At 33.8% G+C, this 21,751-nt stretch overlaps 5 protein-coding genes and 1 non-coding gene across 6 annotated transcripts in view; 4 read left to right on the forward strand and 2 right to left on the reverse strand.

The window, feature by feature from the left end:
• The window catches only part of LOC140984804 (probable pectin methylesterase CGR3), a 72,426-nt gene that overhangs the window by 30,089 nt on the left and 20,586 nt on the right, over nucleotides 1-21,751 (forward strand). The gene's annotated exons all lie outside the window — the stretch shown is intronic.
• TRNAV-AAC (transfer RNA valine (anticodon AAC)) lies at nucleotides 684-757 on the forward strand. The gene has a single exon. It is a non-coding gene; the product is annotated as a tRNA-Val (tRNA).
• LOC140983792 (protein TUNICAMYCIN INDUCED 1-like) lies at nucleotides 877-3,232 on the forward strand. The gene is made up of 4 exons (XM_073450931.1): nucleotides 877-1,228; nucleotides 1,311-1,658; nucleotides 2,138-2,501; nucleotides 2,613-3,232. Exons 1-4 carry the CDS (start codon nucleotides 1,076-1,078, stop codon nucleotides 3,080-3,082), a joined length of 1,335 nt encoding a protein of 444 aa, XP_073307032.1. The 5' UTR covers nucleotides 877-1,075; the 3' UTR covers nucleotides 3,083-3,232.
• Nucleotides 6,342-10,652, forward strand: LOC140983733 (squalene monooxygenase SE1-like). Its single transcript, XM_073450848.1, has 8 exons — nucleotides 6,342-6,668; nucleotides 7,492-7,603; nucleotides 7,743-7,917; nucleotides 8,137-8,305; nucleotides 8,431-8,649; nucleotides 9,527-9,802; nucleotides 9,896-10,174; nucleotides 10,353-10,652. Exons 1-8 carry the CDS (start codon nucleotides 6,423-6,425, stop codon nucleotides 10,455-10,457), a joined length of 1,581 nt encoding a protein of 526 aa, XP_073306949.1. The 5' UTR covers nucleotides 6,342-6,422; the 3' UTR covers nucleotides 10,458-10,652.
• LOC140985269 (LL-diaminopimelate aminotransferase, chloroplastic-like) lies at nucleotides 11,975-15,750 on the reverse strand. The gene is made up of 10 exons (XM_073453065.1): nucleotides 15,564-15,750; nucleotides 15,405-15,475; nucleotides 15,106-15,173; nucleotides 14,731-14,847; nucleotides 14,361-14,423; nucleotides 13,996-14,100; nucleotides 13,783-13,833; nucleotides 13,385-13,705; nucleotides 13,063-13,269; nucleotides 11,975-12,438 (listed from the first exon to the last, which is right to left on the reverse strand). Exons 1-10 carry the CDS (start codon nucleotides 15,647-15,649, stop codon nucleotides 12,145-12,147), a joined length of 1,383 nt encoding a protein of 460 aa, XP_073309166.1. The 5' UTR covers nucleotides 15,650-15,750; the 3' UTR covers nucleotides 11,975-12,144.
• On the reverse strand, nucleotides 17,519-19,117 carry LOC140984643 (cyclin-dependent kinase F-4-like). Its single transcript, XM_073452194.1, has 9 exons — nucleotides 19,041-19,117; nucleotides 18,897-18,965; nucleotides 18,725-18,814; nucleotides 18,501-18,639; nucleotides 18,263-18,365; nucleotides 18,130-18,182; nucleotides 17,982-18,048; nucleotides 17,693-17,801; nucleotides 17,519-17,611 (listed from the first exon to the last, which is right to left on the reverse strand). The coding sequence occupies exons 2-9, from the start codon at nucleotides 18,915-18,917 to the stop codon at nucleotides 17,519-17,521; spliced, it is 675 nt and encodes a 224-aa protein (XP_073308295.1). The 5' UTR covers nucleotides 18,918-18,965; nucleotides 19,041-19,117.

Consider the following 21,751-nt stretch of genomic DNA (forward strand, 5'->3'; position numbering starts at 1 on the left):
CTCTTATATTGTTTAATTAATTTAAACTTATCATTATCATTGTATTTGAATTGTTATGTTAGTTTCAATTTAGTATTTAATATGATAAATCATTACTTCAATTTTTATCATTTGTTTGTATATACATTTTTCCGAACGAAATGATATTTGATATATTAGATCATGTTATGCAAAAAATAAAAATCATTTGTATTATTAATTTAATTTTTTGTTATATCTATTCTATTTTATTAAAGTTGAGGACATGATAGTAACCACCTAGGAAGGACACCAGCTTTTTCTTCCAACTTTACCCTTATATGATACTAATATTACACTTTTGTTTTTTAAATTTCAACACACACTTTTATTTTTATTTTTTTTATTTCAACAATTCAAATATCAATTTAGTCCCTCCATAATTTGTCAAATTTCACTTTAGTTCATCGATAATAATAAAAAAGACTGTACACACACGTATCGTGTGTGCAGAGTAACTAGTAATAATAAAGTTGCAAACGAATCCACTAAATCCGAAGTTCGGGTTTATAGTACTGTCAAGAGTGAAATGGAGATGGCCCATTTTAGAAGTGTACAGCCCAAATAAATTCAAGCCCAGCCCATAAAAGGATGGTAGGCTATGTTTCTTTAAAATTAGTTAATTAACATTATTTTAAATTTAAAATTGCGATATTTACTAAACAGGTGTCGTGGTGTAGTTGGTTATCACGTCAGTCTAACACACTGAAGGTCTCCGGTTCGAGTCCGGGCGACGCCACATTTTCTATTATTTTTCCATTTTAATTTAATATATTTAATATTCTACTTTGATACGACGCCGTTTACCTCCCCCGAATTGTAAGCGTGACGCGTCCATGATTTCTCCTCTCCAATCGAATGCGACTGACGCTGTGGCGCATCATTCCCTCAATTCTTATTGGTCCGTCGCCTCCACGTCATCACCGCCAATGTTCAATATATAAGTGAACCCGGGTCGGTGAAGAAGCGCGAATCCCACAATTCCTCTGTCCGATAGAATTTGTGTAAAGTAGAGACGAAGACGATTTCTTGATATTATTATTATTATTATTGCATTATGAATTTTGATTCTATTTCAATGGATTTGAGGTTGCGATCGCTTTATATTGCTGCATCGTTTTGTTTGGTTTTGATTGCAATTCGAGTTTCGTCATCCGCCGCCTCGGTTACCACACAAGATTTCGATGTTGTGTACCCCAAGGCTATTAAGGTAGGCAATTTCCGAGTTTTCGTTAATATAATCTAAATTTTCCCGTGGGCTTGTTATTTATTGATTTTGTTGTTTGGTATAGGATTTGAAGGAAGCTATTGTGAAGGGATTAGGGTTCCAATCTGACGAAATTACGATATCCGGTTTCGATTTGAGGGACGCTTTGGTGGGGAAGTCAGTAGCATATGAATTCGATGTCCAGATAGATAATCAGGTATTGCCCTTTAAACTGTTGGAGGATGTGAAGCGTTGGGAATACGTGGATCTGCCCATTTTTCAAATGGAAGATCCGAGTAAGCCCCGGTACGAGAATCGGTTAGTAGAAGGGCGGAGATTGGATGATCAGATGCCAGTTCTTGCCCCTTTTCAATTGGCGGGTCCAATGGAGCTATGGATTCAGGATGCCAAGGACATGAGAATTTCTTTGCCTGTAAGTTCTTGTTTTTGGTGATTAATAAAAGTTTTGAAGTATGAATATGGTTAAAGATAGATAATACGTTAGCTGTATGGTTCGGTTCACTATAGAGCGAAGAAAAATTTATCATTACAATGTGTGATTATGTGAAATTTGATCAGTCGGCTTTGAGCAAACGCGTGTTGCGTTTTATCGTTTGTAAATGCACATAGTCAGTGCAAGGACTATGCTGGATGAGCCTATTACTGAAGCATTTGTTGCTAGAGGAATTGATTTTTCAACTTGATGACGTTATGGACACTCGAATTTCATTTGTTTTTCCTTTTCTAGATTTAAATGGTTTTCAAATATGGAGATTGAGCCATTAAGTTGTTTATTGAATGGTATTTAATACCTGTTGCAATTATGGATATCTATGATTCTCTGGCAATTCAGTGTTTCATTTCCCCTTATGCTAACTTGACTGTGATCTTTTTGGTTAAAATTTTATGCAGCATGATGTGGATGCTGGTGTGCTAAAGAAAGTCATCCTGGCAGATGGTGCGGTGGTCACTGTAACGGGTGCTAGATCAGTGAGCCTACGGAATCCCATCGAGCTTCCACTTCCTTTGAATCGAACAAATGATGGTTTTGCTTGGGGCCTTTTAACTCTGGCAAAGCATCTTCGACATGCTGCTTCTTCCCCCAATGGTCCTCTCGTTTCCCTTCGAATCGTCGGCCCAACATCACTAACGTCCCCTTCTTCATCGTCATCGACCTCCTCTCCCACCAACAAACTCAAGCTTAAGCGCCTTGCACCTGGTCTAGTTGAGTTGTCCTCAGCATCGAAGAGAAACTTCATGGAAGCAAATAATATGGGTGAGTTTGGATGTAAGAAACTCAACTTTCAAAAGTAGTTATCATTATAATAGTTGATAAACACTTTTAAAAAAGGGAAAAGTAAAGCTAACAAAATTCACTCGGTATCAGGCATTGATCTCAAAGGAGAAGCAACCGCTCTTCTTGCACCTGACCAGTTTAGCACATTGTGGCCTGTCACATCTATTAATGGCTCGAACTCGAACTTGCTTGGTTTTGAAGCTCTGCTCTCTTCTGTTTTGGGCCCCAAAGCCAACAAGGAGGGTTCCTTTAAGCTTTTGAAGGCGGATGTATCTGCCCAAACTTTTGTGAAGATAAGTTTTGGAGTCGAGAAGAAGATAAAAGATGGGAATGAATTCTCATTCGAGGGATTCCCAGAATGGAGAACTAAGCCTAAGTCTGTAATGATGCATTTTGAGGTGTTGGCTAAGGTTGATGGGAATAAGGTTGTTCCAGAGAAGGTCGTACCAGTGAATCCCGTGATAGGAGAGGATTCTGTGGCACCCAACATCCTTAACGGTAACATCACCATGTCGAAAATTCCTGTAGTTTATACACCTCAGAATCCGTTCTCACTTTGAATTCTCGCGGCGGACCCGATTTGGTCTAGGAATATAGCGAAATGTAATGTTTTCTACCCCTTTTTATGTGGGCGTGTAGGATCAATCAAAGCCATACTCCATTGTATGAATTTGGTGTAAATGATAATTTTTTGTCAATCAGATCTGTTGATCCGGTTTTCTTTTGTTTTGTTTAGTTTTCTATTCGCACAATAAATAAATGTAAATCTAGAAGCAAAAAATTTGAACACAAGAAATTTTAAACTCGGTCGGTCCTATCGACCCACATCCATGAAACCACGCTCGGCTACCAAGCAAATCCATTAAATATAAATGATTGCAATCATAAAAGACTTTTTTTTTAAAAAAATTATTCTATCTTTTTTGACATTCACTTCACTTGACGAACACAACTCTTTTTCAACTCTGCTTTGATCAAACACATTCCCTAGACTTCACATGACCACCATCGACAATCTTTAAATTAATTAACATTCTTTTATATAGAAAGCTCAATCGCATCCAACATAGACATTATCTTTTTAAATCTTGCACTATATCTTTCAAGATAATGTCATCGAATATCTTCATCATATATTCAACATATCAAAACATATATTCAAACTATTATCTTCTTTAATTATCTCACTCTCAAAAAATTCTTCAAATATTCAATATTTTAAATTTTCTTAACAAATCTAAAAAATAAAGCTAACAAAAAAATAATATAACAGGATCGGTTTAGAGTTCCAATAAGGAAAGAATATGGAACGGAAGCGGTTTTTTAATTTAAATATATAATTCTTTTTGTTAATACTCATATTTATCTAATAATTCTTATGTGCTGTATTCTAACTCAAAATCGTTTATATATTTCTTCTCTTAATTCAATTCAAATGGAAGAGCTAATATGTCTAATAAATTTTTTTTAAAAAAATAAAAAATATTAATCTAGACATTCGGCTAGGCGACCGATTAAGGTAGCGTCTTATACCTAATACACTTCCTCGTGTGTCGAAGAACTTAATTATAATACATTTTTTTTGTAATAATAATTGTTTTATTTTCATATTAAGCATATGATATATATAACATGACTAAAAATAAAAAATCGACATTTACAAAACTAAAAATATGATTTTCTCTGTGTCTAAGTAGTTGAGTGAATGACTGAATCATTATTGTGGATCGAGAGCTTGGCATGAATAAACAAATCATTGACTTATGAAACCTATGTCACTACGATTTTTTTCAAGTGTCAATATTTGAGAGTCATAAAATCATGAACGCTTCATGGGATTTATTTATATAGTCTGATCTTCAACAGTCAAAAGTCTTCGACATCAACGTTGTACGACTTGTCCTATTCTCATTAATTCTTTTGCACGATCTGTCCTTGTACCATTAATGATCTTGATCTGTGTACTTATCTGAATCTCCAGGTATTGAGTCTCCTAAGGATTGTTCGGATCGAATGATCTCTTTCTGATCCAGCTTCACATTTCAGAGCTGTGATGTGTTTACTTCTCTTAAAATTTTAAAAAAAAAATTTATTGCAAAAAACAAAGGTTGGTGAATGTACTTCTCAAATTTATGATGGTTAATAAATAGGTAAAAACTTGTGTGAGACGGTTTCACGGGTCGTATTTTGTGAGACGGATCTCTTATTTGGGTCATCCATGAAAAAGTATTACTTTTTATGCTAAGAGTATTACTTTTTATTGTGAATATCGATAGGGTTGACCCGTTTCACAGATAAAGATTCGTGAGACCGTCTCACAAGAGACTTACTATAATAAATAATGGTGGCTCGGATTCCAAAAAACCCAATGGTGCATGGTCTAATTGTATAGGAATCTTTATTTCGTCATACAAATCAATTTTACTCATATTTACAATAAAAAGTAATACGTTTGACCTAAATAGAAAATTCTTCTCAATAAATCGACTCATAAGACTGTTTCACATAAAATTTAGGCAAAAATTTGTGTGAGACGGTCTCACGGGTCGTATTTTGTGAGACAGATATCTTATTTGGGTCATCTATTAAAAAATATTACTTTTTATGCTAAGAATATTATTTTTTATTGTGAATATCGGTAGGATTGACCCGTCTTACAGATAAAAATTCGTGAAACCGTCTCACAAAAGACTTACTCTAAAATTTATTGATAAATGTACTTAGCGAAAGTTGTTACAATGCAGGGGCCAACATGTGATGTAGATGCTTGGCATCACGTGAAAATATTTTTGTGCAAATAATGGTACATAGCCTCGAGTGGAAAAAGTTTTGTAACTATTTCACAAGAGACTTATTCTATTGTATTATTATGTAGGAAATTTAAGAAGTATGAAACATAACATATTGTGATAAATTCTCCCTTAAATGTATTGATTCTAAATTTATGAGGAGTATTTAATGAAAAGTTGGATTAATTTAAAATTTTTGTAATTTTTAAATTAATAACTTTTTCATATTTTTTATTAGAAGTAATGGACTATCTAAATTTTTTAAAATATAAATAAGATATGACCGAGTTTTAAAATATAAATAAAAGAAAAAATTGAATATTTAAAAGAAAATGAGAATTTAAAGGTATTTATGTAAAATTAATTGACAAAAACTTGTGTGAGACGATCTCACGGATCGTATTTTGTGAGACAGATCTTTTATATGGGGCATCCATGATAAAGTATTACTTTTTATGCTAAGAGTATTACTTTTTATTGTGAATATCAGTATAGTTGATCCGTTTCATAGATAAAGATTCGTGAGACCATATCACAATAGACTTACTCAAATTAATTATATTTTAATTGCTAACACTATATTTTACAGCATTGATGTAACTAACATGCATAAAGTGACACCAGTGGGTTAACAAAAGTTTGCATGAAAAGACATATCTCATGCAACAGACTCATTATCGATCACATTTATACATATAATAGAAAAATAATATTTTTATATAAAAATAAAATCAATAATCACATAAAAACAAGTGAAAAATAATATTTTAGATATTGTCTGAGTTTCGTCTCACAAAATCGAGTAACTAGACAATGTTACGGTAATTTTCGTGCAAATACGATAAATACTTAGGAGGTGAATGTAAAGATTCATTAATCAATTCATAAAATCCAGCATATGAAGCGGCGGAATCCAAGTTTAAAGAAAAAAGAGGTAAAATGAATCTTAAATGGAACCGTGTGTGCGTTCGTTGGTGCTCACACGTTCCACATGCACATTTCCCTCTCTCTCTCTCTATATATATCTACTTCAATACGACACGGTTAATTTTTTTTGTTTCTTGAAATTTTTGTTCATCTGTACTGATCTCAAATTTGACCGGTTGTGGAAATGGTGGCGATGGATCAGTATATTTTGGGTGGTCTATTTGCTTTGTTGTTGGGGTTCGTTTGGCTTCACAGCTTGCGTAGAGAGGATAAGAGAACCATAGGTTCAAGGATTGGGCGTAAATGTGGGTGCAACGAGAGCTTATCCGCCGCAGGAGGTGGTTTGGCGGCGGAGGCAGGCGGAGAGGCTGACATTATAATTGTGGGCGCCGGTGTGGCCGGGGCGGCTCTGGCTTATACTCTTGCCAAGGTATGATCAGGAAATAACTGCTTTCAGTTTGCTGTATTTTCTTTTATTTTTTATGGCAAGAAAATCAGCTGGGCCATTGCATATTGATATTTCTTTCCATTTTTTTTTAAATTACGATGGACATGAAGTTTATTGCTTTATATCCTTCAATCACGAGATGTTCATGTCACTGCATCACCGGTTTCGCAATGTTTCGACGATTAGTAAATAAGCTTTGAATACTAACCAAGGCCTGAATGAGAAAGTTGATGATGAAGACTTCAGATTGCCGAGTCTTTGTCAAAAAGTGATTTCATTATGGTATATTTAATTTTAAGAGTTTTTGTGTATTAAGTTGGGGTTCGCAAGAACTTATTTTAAAAGCTTCTAATCGCTTCTAGCTAATGAAATGTTTGAAAATTGCACGTAGAAGTTGATAAGATAACTTAAAAAAAGCTCTTGCAAACACTACCTAAATCTTATATGTAAATTAAGTTGGTCAAATATGCGCTAATTTTTAGGTCGATTTGATTTCAAGAGCACATGATACCCAGTTTGCAGCTTACATTTGATCGATCATATGCATGTGGCAAAGTATAAAACTATTTTTGGAACGGTTTTTGTATAGTTTTTCATTCAAATTTTCTTCCAAAGAAACAAAGATCAGAATATTGCCAGAGAATAATACAGTGTTTAAGGACCCGCATGATCTCATTTTGGTGTTATCAATGAAGCTAGCTAATCATGAATCGAAGCATAAACAGTTCACATAAACTAAGTCTTAATTATTCTGCGATCATTTGTAAAATCTACTCATTTTTTATGTTCTGATATTTAATTACAGGAGGGCCGTCAAGTTCATGTCATTGAAAGAGACTTGAGAGAGCCAGATCGTATCGTTGGGGAACTTCTACAGCCTGGAGGGTACCTAAAATTAATGGAGTTAGGTTTAGAAGGTGACACCGACAGCTTCGAAAATAAATTTCTGTCACATCTGCAGTTTTATTGCCTCAACTTTTGCATTTATGTATGGTACTCTTTGGTTTGGACGTCTATATTTATATTTTGTAATGTAAATTTTAAATTTTAACTCAGATTGTGTTGGTGACATTGACGCTCAACGAGTTTTTGGATATGCCCTGTACAAGGATGGTAGAAATGCCATGCTATCTTATCCTTTGGAAAAGTTTCACTCAGATGTCTCAGGGAGAAGCTTTCACAATGGCCGTTTCATACAGCGGATGCGAGAAAAGGCCAGCACTCTCTCAAAGTATGATCACGTAAAGAAAGAACTTTCTGTTATTAGACTGTCACCAGGAGCGGACCAAAAAAGTTTGACGACAGGAGTGAAACATAAGATCTTAAAAATGTTGAACATAAAATTTAAGATTTTTTAATAGGATGGGTTCCTTCCACCTCCTTCTACCCTGGTGAATTTTCTTCTAAATAGGCCCATATCATTTCGTGTTTAACCATTTGCTTTCGACAGTGTTAGACTCGAACAAGGAACTGTGACGTCCTTGCTTGAAGAAGAGGGAACAGTTAAAGGAGTACAATACAGAAACAAGAATGGTCAAGAAATGACTGCTTATGCTCCTCTAACCATTGTTTGTGATGGCTGTTTTTCGAACTTGAGACGCTCTCTCTGCACTCCCAAGGTGAGAATAAGATGTCCCTCAAGGAAAATTTGTTGTGCCCTCTTGCGCCATTATCTTAAATTTTCTTAAATCTTACTTCGTGATTGTTCTTGAAGAAAAGGGTCCTTTAAATGATATGATCACAGGTTGAAAATCCCTCTTGTTTCGTTGGTTTGGTCCTGGAAAATTGTGAACTCCCATTTGCTAATCATGGGCACGTTGTTCTTGGAGATCCGTCACCAGTCTTATTTTATCCCATCAGCAGTACTGAGATCCGTTGTCTGGTTGATATCCCAGGACAGAAGGTGCCTTCCATTGCCAATGGTGAAATGGCTAGTTACTTGAAGACGGTGGTGGCTCCACAGGTAATCTTCATGCCCGAGCTTAAGCAAAATTCGAACTCTCATCTCAAGTTTTAAAACAAATCACATTAATCAGGTTTAAGTTCAAGAAAATTGTTGCTGCGTCTCACCTCCTTTTGTTAAATGAGACATTCTGTGCCGCTTTTTCAATGTTGAGGTGAAAGAAAATTCCCTTGAAAAGCACAGAGAAAGCAGCTAGGCAAGCAATATTTCGGTTTACAGAACTTATCCAGCAAATGGAAATAGTAATTTAGTATGGTAAATCGAAGTTTATTTTTAAAAACTATCAATTAATCCCATTTAACTTTAATTTGGTTTCTCCAAGAAGTAAGAATCCCATAAACTGAACAACAAAACTTCAGAGAAAATTTCCTTTTATAGGTATTTTGATGTGGCTAGTTCTGCTAATTCAATTGTATAGGCTAGTCGATTAGGTCGGTTTTGTGAAACTTGGATTTGTTAAGTTCAGTTTCTTTGAAAATTTTAATCGGTTCGAAACTTATAGATAATTTTATTTTGTTCGTTTGTTAAAGTTTGGTTCCATGGACCTATCTTGGTATAAGTGATGTTACATGTACATCCATATTTGTACATCAATTTGTACAACACAAAAAGTTCAATTCAACAATTCAATTTATCAAAATCCCACTGTATATTGAATACAAAATCTCGCGATATAGCAGTAAAATCTCCCGATATAATGGTTATAAATATCGCTGTAACGATATATTAATTGTACCTTTATCATTATTCATCTTGGTACTACCTCAAGTATGAAATGAAAAAAGAAGTGCAGTTTTCTCTCAGTGACACAAACTTTTCATTATCTTTCACATGGCATGAACTTCTCATATGAACCGACTAATGCATTTTACCTCAGATTCCTCCGCAACTGAACGATTCATTTAACGCCGCGATTGATAAAGGAAACATAAGAACCATGCCAAACAGAAGCATGCCTGCGAATCCTCATCCCACCCCTGGTGCACTTTTGATGGGAGACGCCTTTAATATGCGGCATCCTCTAACTGGGGGAGGAATGACTGTCGCTCTATCAGACATTGTCATTCTTCGTAATCTTCTTAAACCTATATATGATTTACACGATGCAACTACACTAAGCAAGTATCTTGAATCCTTCTACACCCTTAGAAAGGTGTGTTCAAGATCACCAAGCTTCATTAATTCCCTACTTGACAAACTCTTACCGGTTTTGACTCGTGATTCTGGATGTTTATGTGGTTTGTAGCCGGTGGCATCTACAATTAACACATTAGCTGGAGCTCTTTATAAAGTCTTTTGTGCATCTCCCGACCAAGCAAGGCAGGAAATGCGACAAGCATGTTTCGACTATTTGAGTCTTGGAGGCAATTTCTCCAATGGCCCTGTGTCTTTGCTTTCTGGTCTGAATCCACGCCCTTTAAGCCTCGTTCTCCATTTCTTCGCGGTTGCAGTCTATGGCGTTGGCCGATTGTTGCTGCCCTTTCCTTCTCCGAAAAGGATTTGGTTGGGAGTTAAATTGCTCTCGGTGAGTTTCCATAGGTTCATTTCCGAACTTGAGACCTTGTCCTGAATTTGGGGGACCTGGTTACTAGATGGACTATAAGTCATCGACTATTTGTTTGTTATTTATTGTTCATAAAAAGTTATATTTTCTCAATGAATAAGGCTAACAATTATCTGTTTTCATGAATTTCAATTCACAGGGTGCATCGGGAATTATTTTGCCGATTATAAAGGCAGAGGGTGTAAGACAAATGTTCTTCCCTGCTACTGTTCCAGCGTACTATAGAGCTCCCCCATTTAATTAAATCACAAATAAAATCTATCCCATTATTCTATAATAACTGAGTTTGAGCTCGATCAAATTGTTTGGTTAGAACTTCATTCTTGAGTTCATAAGCTCATATAATATAAGTATGTTTTCATTGTATTAGAGCACGTTCACTATCAAATAGAATAATTCGGCTCAAAAAATATTTGAATTGTTTGAGCTCGGTTTGGTTTATTAGTTTTAAGCGTACAACATGAGAACCCGTAGTTGCTATATTTCGATTTGCACAGTTAAACTCCCGCTACTGTTATCTTCATTGAATGTTTCTACCGTGATGTGATGATGTTGTATAGATGATATTGAAATATTAATTTTTTATTTTAAAAAAACACTAATTGCAAAAAAAAATTACAATTGCACATAATTAAAAAAATACAATTAAAAATAATTAAAATTTAAAACATTATTTAAAAAATATAAGTACTCATAATTAAAAAGGATTATTGCTGCCGATTCCTTCTCCCAAAAGGATTTGGTTGGGAGCTAAATTTCTCTTGGTGAGTTCCTGGAGTGAATTACAAGTACGAGTCCAGTTTTGTTTGTTCTTTATTATTCATAAAAAGTTCTAATTTTTCAATACACAACACTAAGAACATCTATTTTCCTACATAAATCTTTTATTTTTCTTGATTCACCCGAATCAATATTAAGTCAGAACAGGGGTTCGAATAAATCGTCTTGAGTCAAATGTTTGGTTCCAATTTTATTACCAAGCTTTCTTGTCAAGCAAATTCCCAAATCTGGAGTCGATTTTGTCAGCTCATGTTATATTTTTGCATATTTATAAAATATAATAGTTGAAATATTACTAACAAAACAAAATATTGTTAGTATTCACTTTCCTTAAAATATGGGAAAAGATAAAGCACTAACATACATCAGAATCTGAACCCATACAAACAAGAAACTTGAAAGATTTCTTGTACGTAAATCTTTTGTATTTCAATACAAAGATCAATGCTGGCAAACACGACATGTCCATAAAGGGTTATTGCTTTGCGTAATTTAAGTCTCAAAAACGAAAGAAGCGTGATTTATCAGTTCCACATTTTGCATCTTTTGAGCAAATCAATCCATAAATGTGAATTGTCGTCTATTTCTTGTGTATGCAAGATTCTGGTAATTTCTTTGAAATCGAACCCGTATATGTTTAGTCCATTTTGCGTTATTTTTGTGTCAAATATCAAACGGGGGTGACTAAAGGATTGCTTATATATAAAATATTTTGCATACATGTTAACCTTGTTTAATATTTTTGTGTTAATGATTTAATTCCTTGTATAAACATTTCAATAATATTAAATCAACTTCCAGTTACAATCATGTAAGCAATGTCGATTTAAGTTCCAAGTTTTTTCTCTAGAAATCTAGAGCTAACCATATAAGTCCTAATTCGGAGCCGCGATATCGTGTAGATGATAGTCTCTTTTCTGTTATTGTTATTATTATTAATTCTCTTCTTCAGAGTAAGCTCAGCTTTGGACATGTACACTATGGCTCCAAATTGCTTAATAATTATCAAAACATCAAACATTTGGAAATAAATACAACTTTTAAAATTATTAAAACACAGGTACTTAAATGTATCAACTCTGATTCTGCAGAATCAGGTTCAAATGGCTCGAACCAACGTACCTGGTCTAAGCAGAGACAGGTGGTATGGTTTACTTGTACAACTGCTTGAATCTTTTACAGGCTTCCAAAACATTTTCCCTGTGTCCGAAGGCACTCACTCTGATAAAACCTTCGCCACAAGGTCCAAAACCACTGCCAGGAGTGACAACAACATCGGTCTTCTCAAGAATCTCACTGAAAACTTCCCATGAACTTTGGCCAGGAAAGTGTACCCAAACATACGGTGCATTTTTACCTCCGTAAACCTTAAATCCAAGAGAATCAAACGTGTCGACTATGATACCGGTGTTTTCCTTGTAGAAGCCGACCACCTCATGCATGGCCTGTCGATAGAGAAGTCACGTTGATCTTTCATTGATTGGATGCACTTTTTCGTGTTGAATGCAATTTTGACCTTAAAACTATAGTGATGCTGCATAGTTTATCATGCATCACCTATCAATTTGTGTCCTATAAATATGCACCAAATATCACTTTTGGTCACTCAATTTTCTCTTTCGAGGTGGTTCAATTAATGCCATTTTAATACCAAATATTTATCAATTTTGATCGAATTATACATAAATCAGGTGGTCAATGATGCGGATGTTATTTCATATGATATAAGATCTAACCGTAGGTAGAAGATTTTAAAATGCAATTTGTGCATGATTTGTTTCAAAAACTATGTGCGTAGTTTAGTATGTATAGTTCGACCAAAACCATACCACCAACTCAGTTTCAATTCAGTTGGAAGGTGAATAAAGTATCAGAAAGGAATGAGTCACGTTCCCAAATTGAGTGATTTCAGCTTTAAGGAACAAAAGTAGCAGTTGAGGCATAAATTTAGCACTATAGTCAACAAGCGCAAACAAAAGGGACTAAAAATTTCATTCCTCTATAGTTACAGGAGCAAACTTTTCGGGGGTGTCTAATGTATGCATCTTGAAATGAGAAAAGGGACTAACCTTAATGCCTTCAGGCGAAACGCAAGCCACACCACCGCCTTGGGCAATGTTAGATGCCCCATTAAAACAAGTACAGACGATGCGGTTGAAGTCTTTCGCCACAGGAAATCCATCAGAATACAGGAGCTCTTTTGGAACTGCAGTCCAACCAAGACGAACGCCGGTGAAACCAGCGTACTTGGAAAAGGAAGAAACTTCGAGCGCAACCTGCAAGACGGTTAACAAAATCCAAAAGCCAACGTCAAGGCAGGAAACTAACAAAAATCAAAAGACGAGAACTAATATGGAAGCATTACATGCAAGAATCAGTTTCCAAACCAACCTCTTTAGCTCCAGGAATTTCAAAAATGGATCTTGGACTATCATCAGATACATACATAGCATAAGCAGAGTCATAGACTATGATGGATCCATTTTCTTTAGCAAACTGCACAAGTCTTGTCAGCTGGTCTCTCGAGGCAGCATAACCAGTCGGATTATTGGGTGAACAGAAAAATATGACATCGGTCCGACCAACAGTGGATAAATCAGGGAAAAACCCATTTTCTGGGGTGCATTTCATGTATTCAATTTTTTCAAACTGCTCAATGTCCTTCTGAAATTGCCCAGTCTGACCCAAAATCACGCTTGAATCCACATATGCCTACATTAAAAAGAACTTTTTTTCATCTATAACCCATATTATTGTAATAATATATGAGCATTCGTTGTCGTATTTACCGGGTATGATGGATCTTGAACGGATATCGTCACCTTAGATCCAAAAAGAACCTAACTCGAAGAAAAAATAAAATAGTTCCACAAATTAAATTCTTTCTTTTTAATAAAAAGCAGTCATCACAGATATTATTCAATCACAAAATAATATTTTCCAAAGCCAAAATCATGTAGATAGTTAGAACATCGGGGCAAGAACATATAAACAAAATATACCTGAAGGCGAGAAATGTCACTTTTTGCACCGTCAGACACAAAAATATCACCTTCCTCTAATCCAAGGTCTGCATAATAGGTTGCAGCAATGGCAGCTCTCAATTGCTGAAAAAGAAACAAAGAGAAACTTTGTTTCAGACATTAGCTGCCACATAGACAAAAACATAGAAGCCTGGTAAATCCTTTGCACTAGACAACTAGCTGATGCACAAATTAACCGAAAAAGAAGACAATGAATAGAAGAAACTGTGACAGAAAGAAAGCGGTTTAATAAATATCAATATGTAAGTAATTGGCATCAAAACAATATAAAGCTAGGCACAGCTATAGGACCAAATAAAAAAGGAAAAAGGGCAATCACCGACTTTTTCTCCTTGTTCAGCTCCGTAACCACTGTAACCTTCTACAGTTGACAACCCATATGATCTCTGACACAAATTGAAATATAAGGGTTCCATCAACTCAAAGAAAAAACACATAAATTAGCATATAAAAGATAGTAACCAAAGAAATAGAAAGACAATATCTAGCCAGGAGGGGCTTTTTTATAAACAACATGATTGTGGAAAAAATTTCAACATTATTAAATTTGAAGATACAGAAAATAGCCACCATAAAACAACATTAACTTATTTGGATAAACCTACAAATTCCGACAGCTTGCCTTGGAATTTTATGAAAACTTGACAATTCATGATATTCAAAGAGCTCCCTAAATATTACTGCAATCAATACCTTTGACATGGCAGAAGTTATAACTTCGGGAATGGGCTCGGTGGTGTCCCCAATTCCAAGGCTGATTACTTGGGCTTCAGGATGTTTCAACATGTGTGCAGCTTTCCTTCTGGCAATCTAATACAGGGATAAAAAATGGTAAAAAATCGAAGTTCTCACTCAAAAGCAAAAGTAGAGGGGTGAACATGTATAACTTTTTGAGTTAAAAAAAGACGAACTTCACTTTACTCAATCTACTCAACCAAATAACTACGTGGTTACACACATAGTTATCGAGCTTTGACATCATCCAAGAACAAATCAATGTTTAACCAGCAGACGTAATGCTTCAAAAATAGCTAGGAGGTAATTAAGTTAAGAAGTCTAAAACCGCACCTCCGGGAAGAGGTAGCCAGCTTGAAGTTTAGCCATGTTTTCGTTGCGAGATACTTTCGTCTTGTAAGCTTCATCAAAAGCAGCATTGGGAATCAGCATACTGAATAGAGTCATACACTACGAGCAGTTCATATGTAATAAAACAAAGAAATCACATATATGCCTTGACAAGACAAGTAAAGCATTGGTAGAAAAGTTACCGAAAAAAATTGAACCCAACAACAAAAAAAATTGTCAAATAACTCTAATACATCCGAAAGAAAAAATATATATTTTCAATAACTGGACATATAAATCACCTGTTCTCTCAGTTGCGGCCACACATTTCACGGCCACTTTAAATTTTCCAGGAATCGAAATACTCGTGGACCTGCAACTAAATCACCACAAAATAAAATCGGAAATCGTCTCACTCGTAATAAACAAACTCAACTCTAAAAAAAATAGAAACTTGGTACTTGATGTTCTCGAAGCTGTAGTGAGCGATGAAACTGGAGGCCGGAGAGGCCATGGATGTGGAAAGATTCTGTTGAATTGCAGACATTTTCAGACAGCAGGCGAGAGAACGTGCGCACTGGACAAAGTGAAGCCGCCATTTCTATTTTTCTCTCTATATTTGAAATGATCCAATCCGAACCCTACTCCCATTCCAGGGAAAGGACTGGCCGGTGGCGCACGTGGTTAGGTTTAAGTAATTTACATAATATAAAATAATTAAGTAATTAGCTTACTTTAATTACGTGTTTCAAAATAATTTACTTTATATTAATAAATTAATGAACTAATTAAATACTATACATAAAAAAAATAATCATAAAATGGGTAACAACCTTAAAATTGAAAAGCCAAAAAATAATATATTTTTATAAATTATTTCAATTAATTATTTATTTTTTTTGAAGTGCAAAGTATATTTGGTTATTCAATGAATTAGATTTTTTTTAAAAAAAACAAGAAACTAAATTAACTAGGAAAAACTTATTGTTTTGTTCGTGAGATAAGATGATATATGAATGATAAATGAATAAATATTGATTGATAATATATTGATTTGTTTGAAAATTTTGAGTCAAATAATAGATGAAAAAATATTTTTAATCAATTAATGTATCATTTTTCGCATCCATCATTCCCTTGAGTATATTGAATTGTTTACGGATCATTTCAGTTAATATTGATTTCAAATTTCTATACGACGTGCAACTTTTTTGCTTTATTATTGTTGTTGTTTATTCGTTGATTAATTGTATATTTTACAATAATAATAGTTAAAAATAGCAAAGTTAATGTTCATATGTAATTGTGTGTGATTATTAAAAAAAACATGTTGATCCATCCTTATTTTCATAATATCATATATAATGCTATTACGTGTATTTGATTTTGAGCATGATCAACTTGAAAACTTATATAATACATTTTTCAACATAACTTAGATAATTAATGTTTCGAGGTTCGTTTAATCGGTTATATTATATTTCGTTTACATAACATTGTTTTTAGCTCCAATATTTAATCATATTTGGGTTTACGTTGGATTTTAATAATGTTATGTTATATTGGATTGATGGATGTATTTCAAATCCATTTATTCAAAATTTTTAACTTGTTCGACAAAATCGAAATGAATATCAAATCAAGTTCATATTAAGTTATACAATTTATTCAAAATTCTTAACTTGTCGATAGCATTATTACGTCGTGTGAGATTTAGGTAAAACAAGTTCTAGATTCATAAAACTTGCTACAATCTTGGCCGTTTTTTCCGACAATTATCGATAAATTTGATGCAATCGAGAAAGATTTGGAGAGCCAAACTGTGATGGAAAACTAACATTTATTTGATTATAATCATTTACCAATGTTCTAGAAAGTAGTAANAACAGCATTACTACGTCGTATGAGATTTAGGTAAAACAAGTTTTAGATTCATAGAACTTGCTACAATCTTGGCCTTTTTTTATGATAATGATCGATAAATTTGAAGCAGTCGAGAAAAATTTGGAGAGATGCACGCGAAACTGTGATGGAAAACTAACATTTATTTGATTATAATCATTTACCAATGTTCTAGAAAGTAGTAATTATTAATCTTATGCAATTGTTTTTCTATATATGTGTATATATATACACACAAGATTTTATTTTTATAAGTTATTGTCATTTTCAATGTTGCAAACACTTGTTGCTAAGTTGACTCTGTTTTTATAATTTCTACATTTACATAATCATCTTTCTATGCAAATTCCAATCAATTAATAAAGAGTATATATANAAACAAAACCTGGAAAAAAGGGTGTCTAAGAGCTTCTATCGCCGTAGGTCTCTTGGATGGATCCCAAGAACAAAGAGACTATATTTAGCAGGAAAAAACTTGTGAGATTGAGAAATATAATCTTAAAAACAAATATGATCATATCAAAAATGTTTGCCTTACTTTAATAAGATCAATTGCGTCCTTGCTAACGCCTGGTATCGATGCTGAAAAGTGGTCGATACCAGAAACCTAATATATATAAAAAAAAATTTAAAAAAATACGTATAGTTCATAAAAATAGTACTGTTAGGGAGCAAATCAAACACTCACCTGCGGAAATTTGTAATTCATGGCTTTGGCGAGTTCAAGGCCCTCCGGCCATTCATTCTTAATCGGACTCCCTATTACGCAACTTATTTTATGAAGTTGGTCTGCTTCACTGCATTAAAATATTCATTGTTTTGAAAAACCCAAATTAAAATAAAAGGAGAACATAATGCTGAGTAATGAATGATTCAGAGGTAAATCATGAATTCTCTCGATGCAAACCAGACAAGAAAATATGTTCCAACGAGCTAGCACACCATTATCTTCAAAGGAGGACGACGAATGCACGTACCTTGAGCCCGGAAACAAAGGGCGAAGAGTAAACAGTTCAGCCATTATAGTACCCATAGCCCACATGTCTACCAAGTAGAAAGAAAATATAATGTCACGAGGAGAAAACAAAGTTATCATCAACTAATTTGTGTCGTACGTATACGTACCGACTGGCGGACCGTAAGTTGGAGAACCAAGTAGAACTTCAGGGGCCCGATACCTGCAAGATATATAAAACCAGGTTGAGTGGCAAGCAAAATCTCAAGTTATTGACATCAGAGAACGGCAACTACTACTCACCAGCGTGTTGTGACATAATCTGTGAATAGAGGGTGAGAATCAATCTCACGGGCCATACCAAGATCGGCAATTTTTATGAGATCCTTTGATGCCAACAAGTTTTCTGTCAAAATAAATGAACAAGATGTTTTGACCAAACAATATTACAAAGGCAATTGAACACTAGATTTTACATACTAATTAACAGACTTCTTCCGATCGATAAACTAGCTAACAGATCAGCTTGATGAAGATTAACCTGGCTTGAGGTCACGATGGAAGTATCCACGTTGATGCATGTGTGCAAGACCTTCAAATACTTGGAAACACCATATTCTCACTTCAGATTCAGAAAATCGTTTTCGGCTGTTCTTCATCACTTGAAGTAGATTGCACTCCTGAAAGACAAAAGATTGTGAACAGGCAGGAAAGCAAATAAAGACAGGGAATTAATTAATTAATCAGAATGTGTGTACTACCTACCATGTATTCAAAAACAAAAAACAAGTCACCATATTCCAGGATAACTTCTTTGAGCTTTATTATATTTGAATGGTTCATTGCTCTCAGCGTCTGCCAAGAAGAAAACCAATAAGTCACGTCGAACAAAATGAAAAAATCCGATGATAAACAAACAAAGAAACAAATCACCAACCTTGACTTCTCTCAGGTTCATGCACTGTTCCCACGAACGATATTTTGTTTTCAGCTTCTTGATAGCAACCTGTGCATCATGTGATTGATTAAAATGTTCGGCTGTTCAGTTTAACTTTGAAATCCAAAATATAGCAACACCTACCACTTCACCAGATTGCTCACTCACAGCCTTCCAAACATTTCCATACGAACCACTGCCAACTTCCTCCAGAAAATTGTACCTGCAATGCTCGTGATCTTAATTGGATGAATGAGAAATATAATTAATATAATAAAAAGTGCTAGTTTACAAACTTTATATCAAACCTTTCCATTAATCTTCCGGCAAAAGAAAGTATTTATCGATGTACTGATGCGTAAACCTCGACGACGAATTTGAAGTTTGTTATATATATATATACTCACTGAACAAGATATTGATCACCTCGACACCTGCAAGTACGTATACGATCATCGTCTCATTCATGCAATCGAAATAAGCAGAACTAATCAATTTGCGATCGATTCTATCAACTAAATCAGATACATCAAACGTTGGGAAGATTTTCCGATAGAAAATCAATTTGTTTTAGTGAATTTTAATAATAAAGTTCTAAGAACAGAATGAAACTATCTCTTTTATTTCTATATCAAAGGCTTTTGTATTTTTTTTTAAATTTTACCATATTTTTTCTTTGTTTTTCTTCACGAAATCACGCAAGCAACTAATTAATATACCACCCGAGTACTAGTATGAATCAAGATTACAAAAATCGAAAAACCGCAACGAAACCATAAATCTTTGGTAGGAATTTGTTAAAAAAAAGAGTTGATTCCAAGACCCATAAATCAAGAGTCGAAAACTCATTTCATATGATCTCCAGCGAAGATGGAATTGAAGAAGTAATTAGGGACGTAAATAGAGAGAAAATATGAAAAACTTACAGCTTTTTTTCTCTCTTGTGAGTACAAGTGTACAAGTACGAAGCTTTATATATGTTTCCATCCGAGTTTCAAGAAGATCATTCTAAATCTACTTAGATATTTTTTTTAAAAAAAATTATTATTTACATTACGAATAATATAAATTAATTAACATTCCAAATTCCAGTGTGTTTTTAAATTTCTACAATGACATCATTATTTTTTTATACAAATAAATTCCAATCAATTAAAGGCAAGTTCAAGAATTTATATCCCTCTTAATTCGGTGGTATGGAACTTAAAAATTATGTCAGCAATTTTTAAAAGAATATATATTTTGAAGAAATAATTAGAGATAAAATATACCTAAAATAGTATTATTGACTCATCCATGTGGATAATTTGTTGATATGGATAATGATTATGGATATTTAGTTGTTGTGGATAATGAATAAAAACTTTAAAAAAAAAAAGCTAAGCTTGATGACTAAAATTCAAATTTGAAACACAAATTTTAAAATTTTATCTTTTTATTTTATAACGAAAAATAACATATATTTAAATAATAAATATATACCTATCTACATTAAATATAAATCGTTATTATTTGCATTAAACAAAAATAATTAAAATGGACAACTCAAAAGATAAGATTTTCTACTTATGTCATGTGTTTGCGTCAATGATATGTTAAAGGTTTTGCATGCATTACAAATATAAATTTTTTTTAGTACAATGATAATCATCGGATCTACCATGAGGGTAATATCCTCGAGTTAGATTGAATCAAAATCTATTNGTTGATTTCACAATTATTGACTTGTTTAGATAGATAAAATTCAAGCTAATCAGTTTATATCAGATTATGTAATTTCAACAAATTTCACAAAATAATTAGGTAAATGTATATAGATTTGAAAATAAATATAAGAGTATAGATTTGAAAATAAATATAAGAGAGAAATACGACTAAGGAGAATATAGTGAATCAACTTGAGTAACCATTTTTTTATTAACAATATTGTGGAAAATATTGATGATTAAAATATTAAATTTCAAATAATATGAATAAATAACAATTTTTTACATATAAGTAAATATATATTATAATTAATTTTAATGATATCCTTCTAAAAATTACAATTGATATAAGAGATCATATGAACTAAAAAATAAAAAAAAATGATGTGAGAATAATGAAGTTATAAGATAAAATATTCATTTTTAATGACATACAAAGTCTGGGTAATGGAATCTGGTTGTTCATTTCATATGAGTCCAAATCGAGATTGGTTCCATGATCTTAATGAGACAGAAGTTGGTAGCGTACTGTTGGGAAACAACAGATCTTGCAAGATCATGGGGGTTGGCAATATCGAGTGAAGCTGGCAAATCTGTGAGGTATGTTCAAGATTTAAAAAGGAATTTGCTCTCTGTTGGAATGTGAGATGCAGATGGGTTCAACATCAAGGTTGAAGATGGAATTATGAAAGTCCAAAAGGGGTCACTGACCATCGTGAAAAGATCAAGGAAAAATGGCTTGTATATTCTCGAAGGTGAAACCATTGTTGGTACAGCAGACACTACACTACGAGTGAAAAGGAGGATAAAACTCGACTGTAGCATTTGAGGCTAGGACATGTGAGTGAACTTGGACTACCCGAACTGAGTAAGCAGAATCTGCTTTGTTGAGACAAAGCTGGAGAGCTAAAATTTTGTGAAGAATGTGTGCTTGGCAAAAGTTGCAGGGTAAAATTCAAAACCTCAAATGCAAGAACAAAGGAAAATTTAGACTACATACACTCGTATTTGTGGGAACCTGCAAGAGTTAAATTGAAAGGTGGAGCCATATATTTCCTCTCAATAATTGATGACCATTCTCAGAAGGTGTGGTTCACAACTCTCTCGAGTAACGATCAAGCACTGCAAGATTTCAAGGACTGGAAAGTT

Source organism: Primulina huaijiensis, chromosome 9, assembly GCF_012295235.1.
Source record: "Primulina huaijiensis isolate GDHJ02 chromosome 9, ASM1229523v2, whole genome shotgun sequence".
In the NCBI taxonomy this organism is placed as follows: domain Eukaryota; kingdom Viridiplantae; phylum Streptophyta; class Magnoliopsida; order Lamiales; family Gesneriaceae; genus Primulina; species Primulina huaijiensis.

Coding starts and splice junctions, on each gene's coding strand:
- LOC140983792 (XM_073450931.1), top strand. CDS start 1,076: ATGAATTTTGATTCTATTTCAATGGATTTGAGGTTGCGATCGCTTTAT. Junction 1,659..2,137: donor ACATGAGAATTTCTTTGCCT/GTAAGTTCTTGT, acceptor AATTTTATGCAG/CATGATGTGGATGCTGGTGT. Junction 2,502..2,612: donor CATGGAAGCAAATAATATGG/GTGAGTTTGGAT, acceptor ACTCGGTATCAG/GCATTGATCTCAAAGGAGAA.
- LOC140985269 (XM_073453065.1), bottom strand. CDS start 15,649: ATGTCTGCAATTCAACAGAATCTTTCCACATCCATGGCCTCTCCGGCC. Junction 13,834..13,995: donor GTGACATTTCTCGCCTTCAG/GTATATTTTGTT, acceptor TCTTCGAGTTAG/GTTCTTTTTGGATCTAAGGT. Junction 13,706..13,782: donor TTCAAGATCCATCATACCCG/GTAAATACGACA, acceptor TTTTTAATGTAG/GCATATGTGGATTCAAGCGT.
- LOC140983733 (XM_073450848.1), top strand. CDS start 6,423: ATGGTGGCGATGGATCAGTATATTTTGGGTGGTCTATTTGCTTTGTTG. Junction 7,604..7,742: donor AATGGAGTTAGGTTTAGAAG/GTGACACCGACA, acceptor ATTTTAACTCAG/ATTGTGTTGGTGACATTGAC. Junction 9,803..9,895: donor CCTTCTACACCCTTAGAAAG/GTGTGTTCAAGA, acceptor TGTGGTTTGTAG/CCGGTGGCATCTACAATTAA.
- LOC140984643 (XM_073452194.1), bottom strand. CDS start 18,917: ATGAACCTGAGAGAAGTCAAG. Junction 18,366..18,500: donor CCATCGTGACCTCAAGCCAG/GTTAATCTTCAT, acceptor TTATTTTGACAG/AAAACTTGTTGGCATCAAAG. Junction 17,802..17,981: donor CCTTTGTTTCCGGGCTCAAG/GTACGTGCATTC, acceptor ATTTTAATGCAG/TGAAGCAGACCAACTTCATA.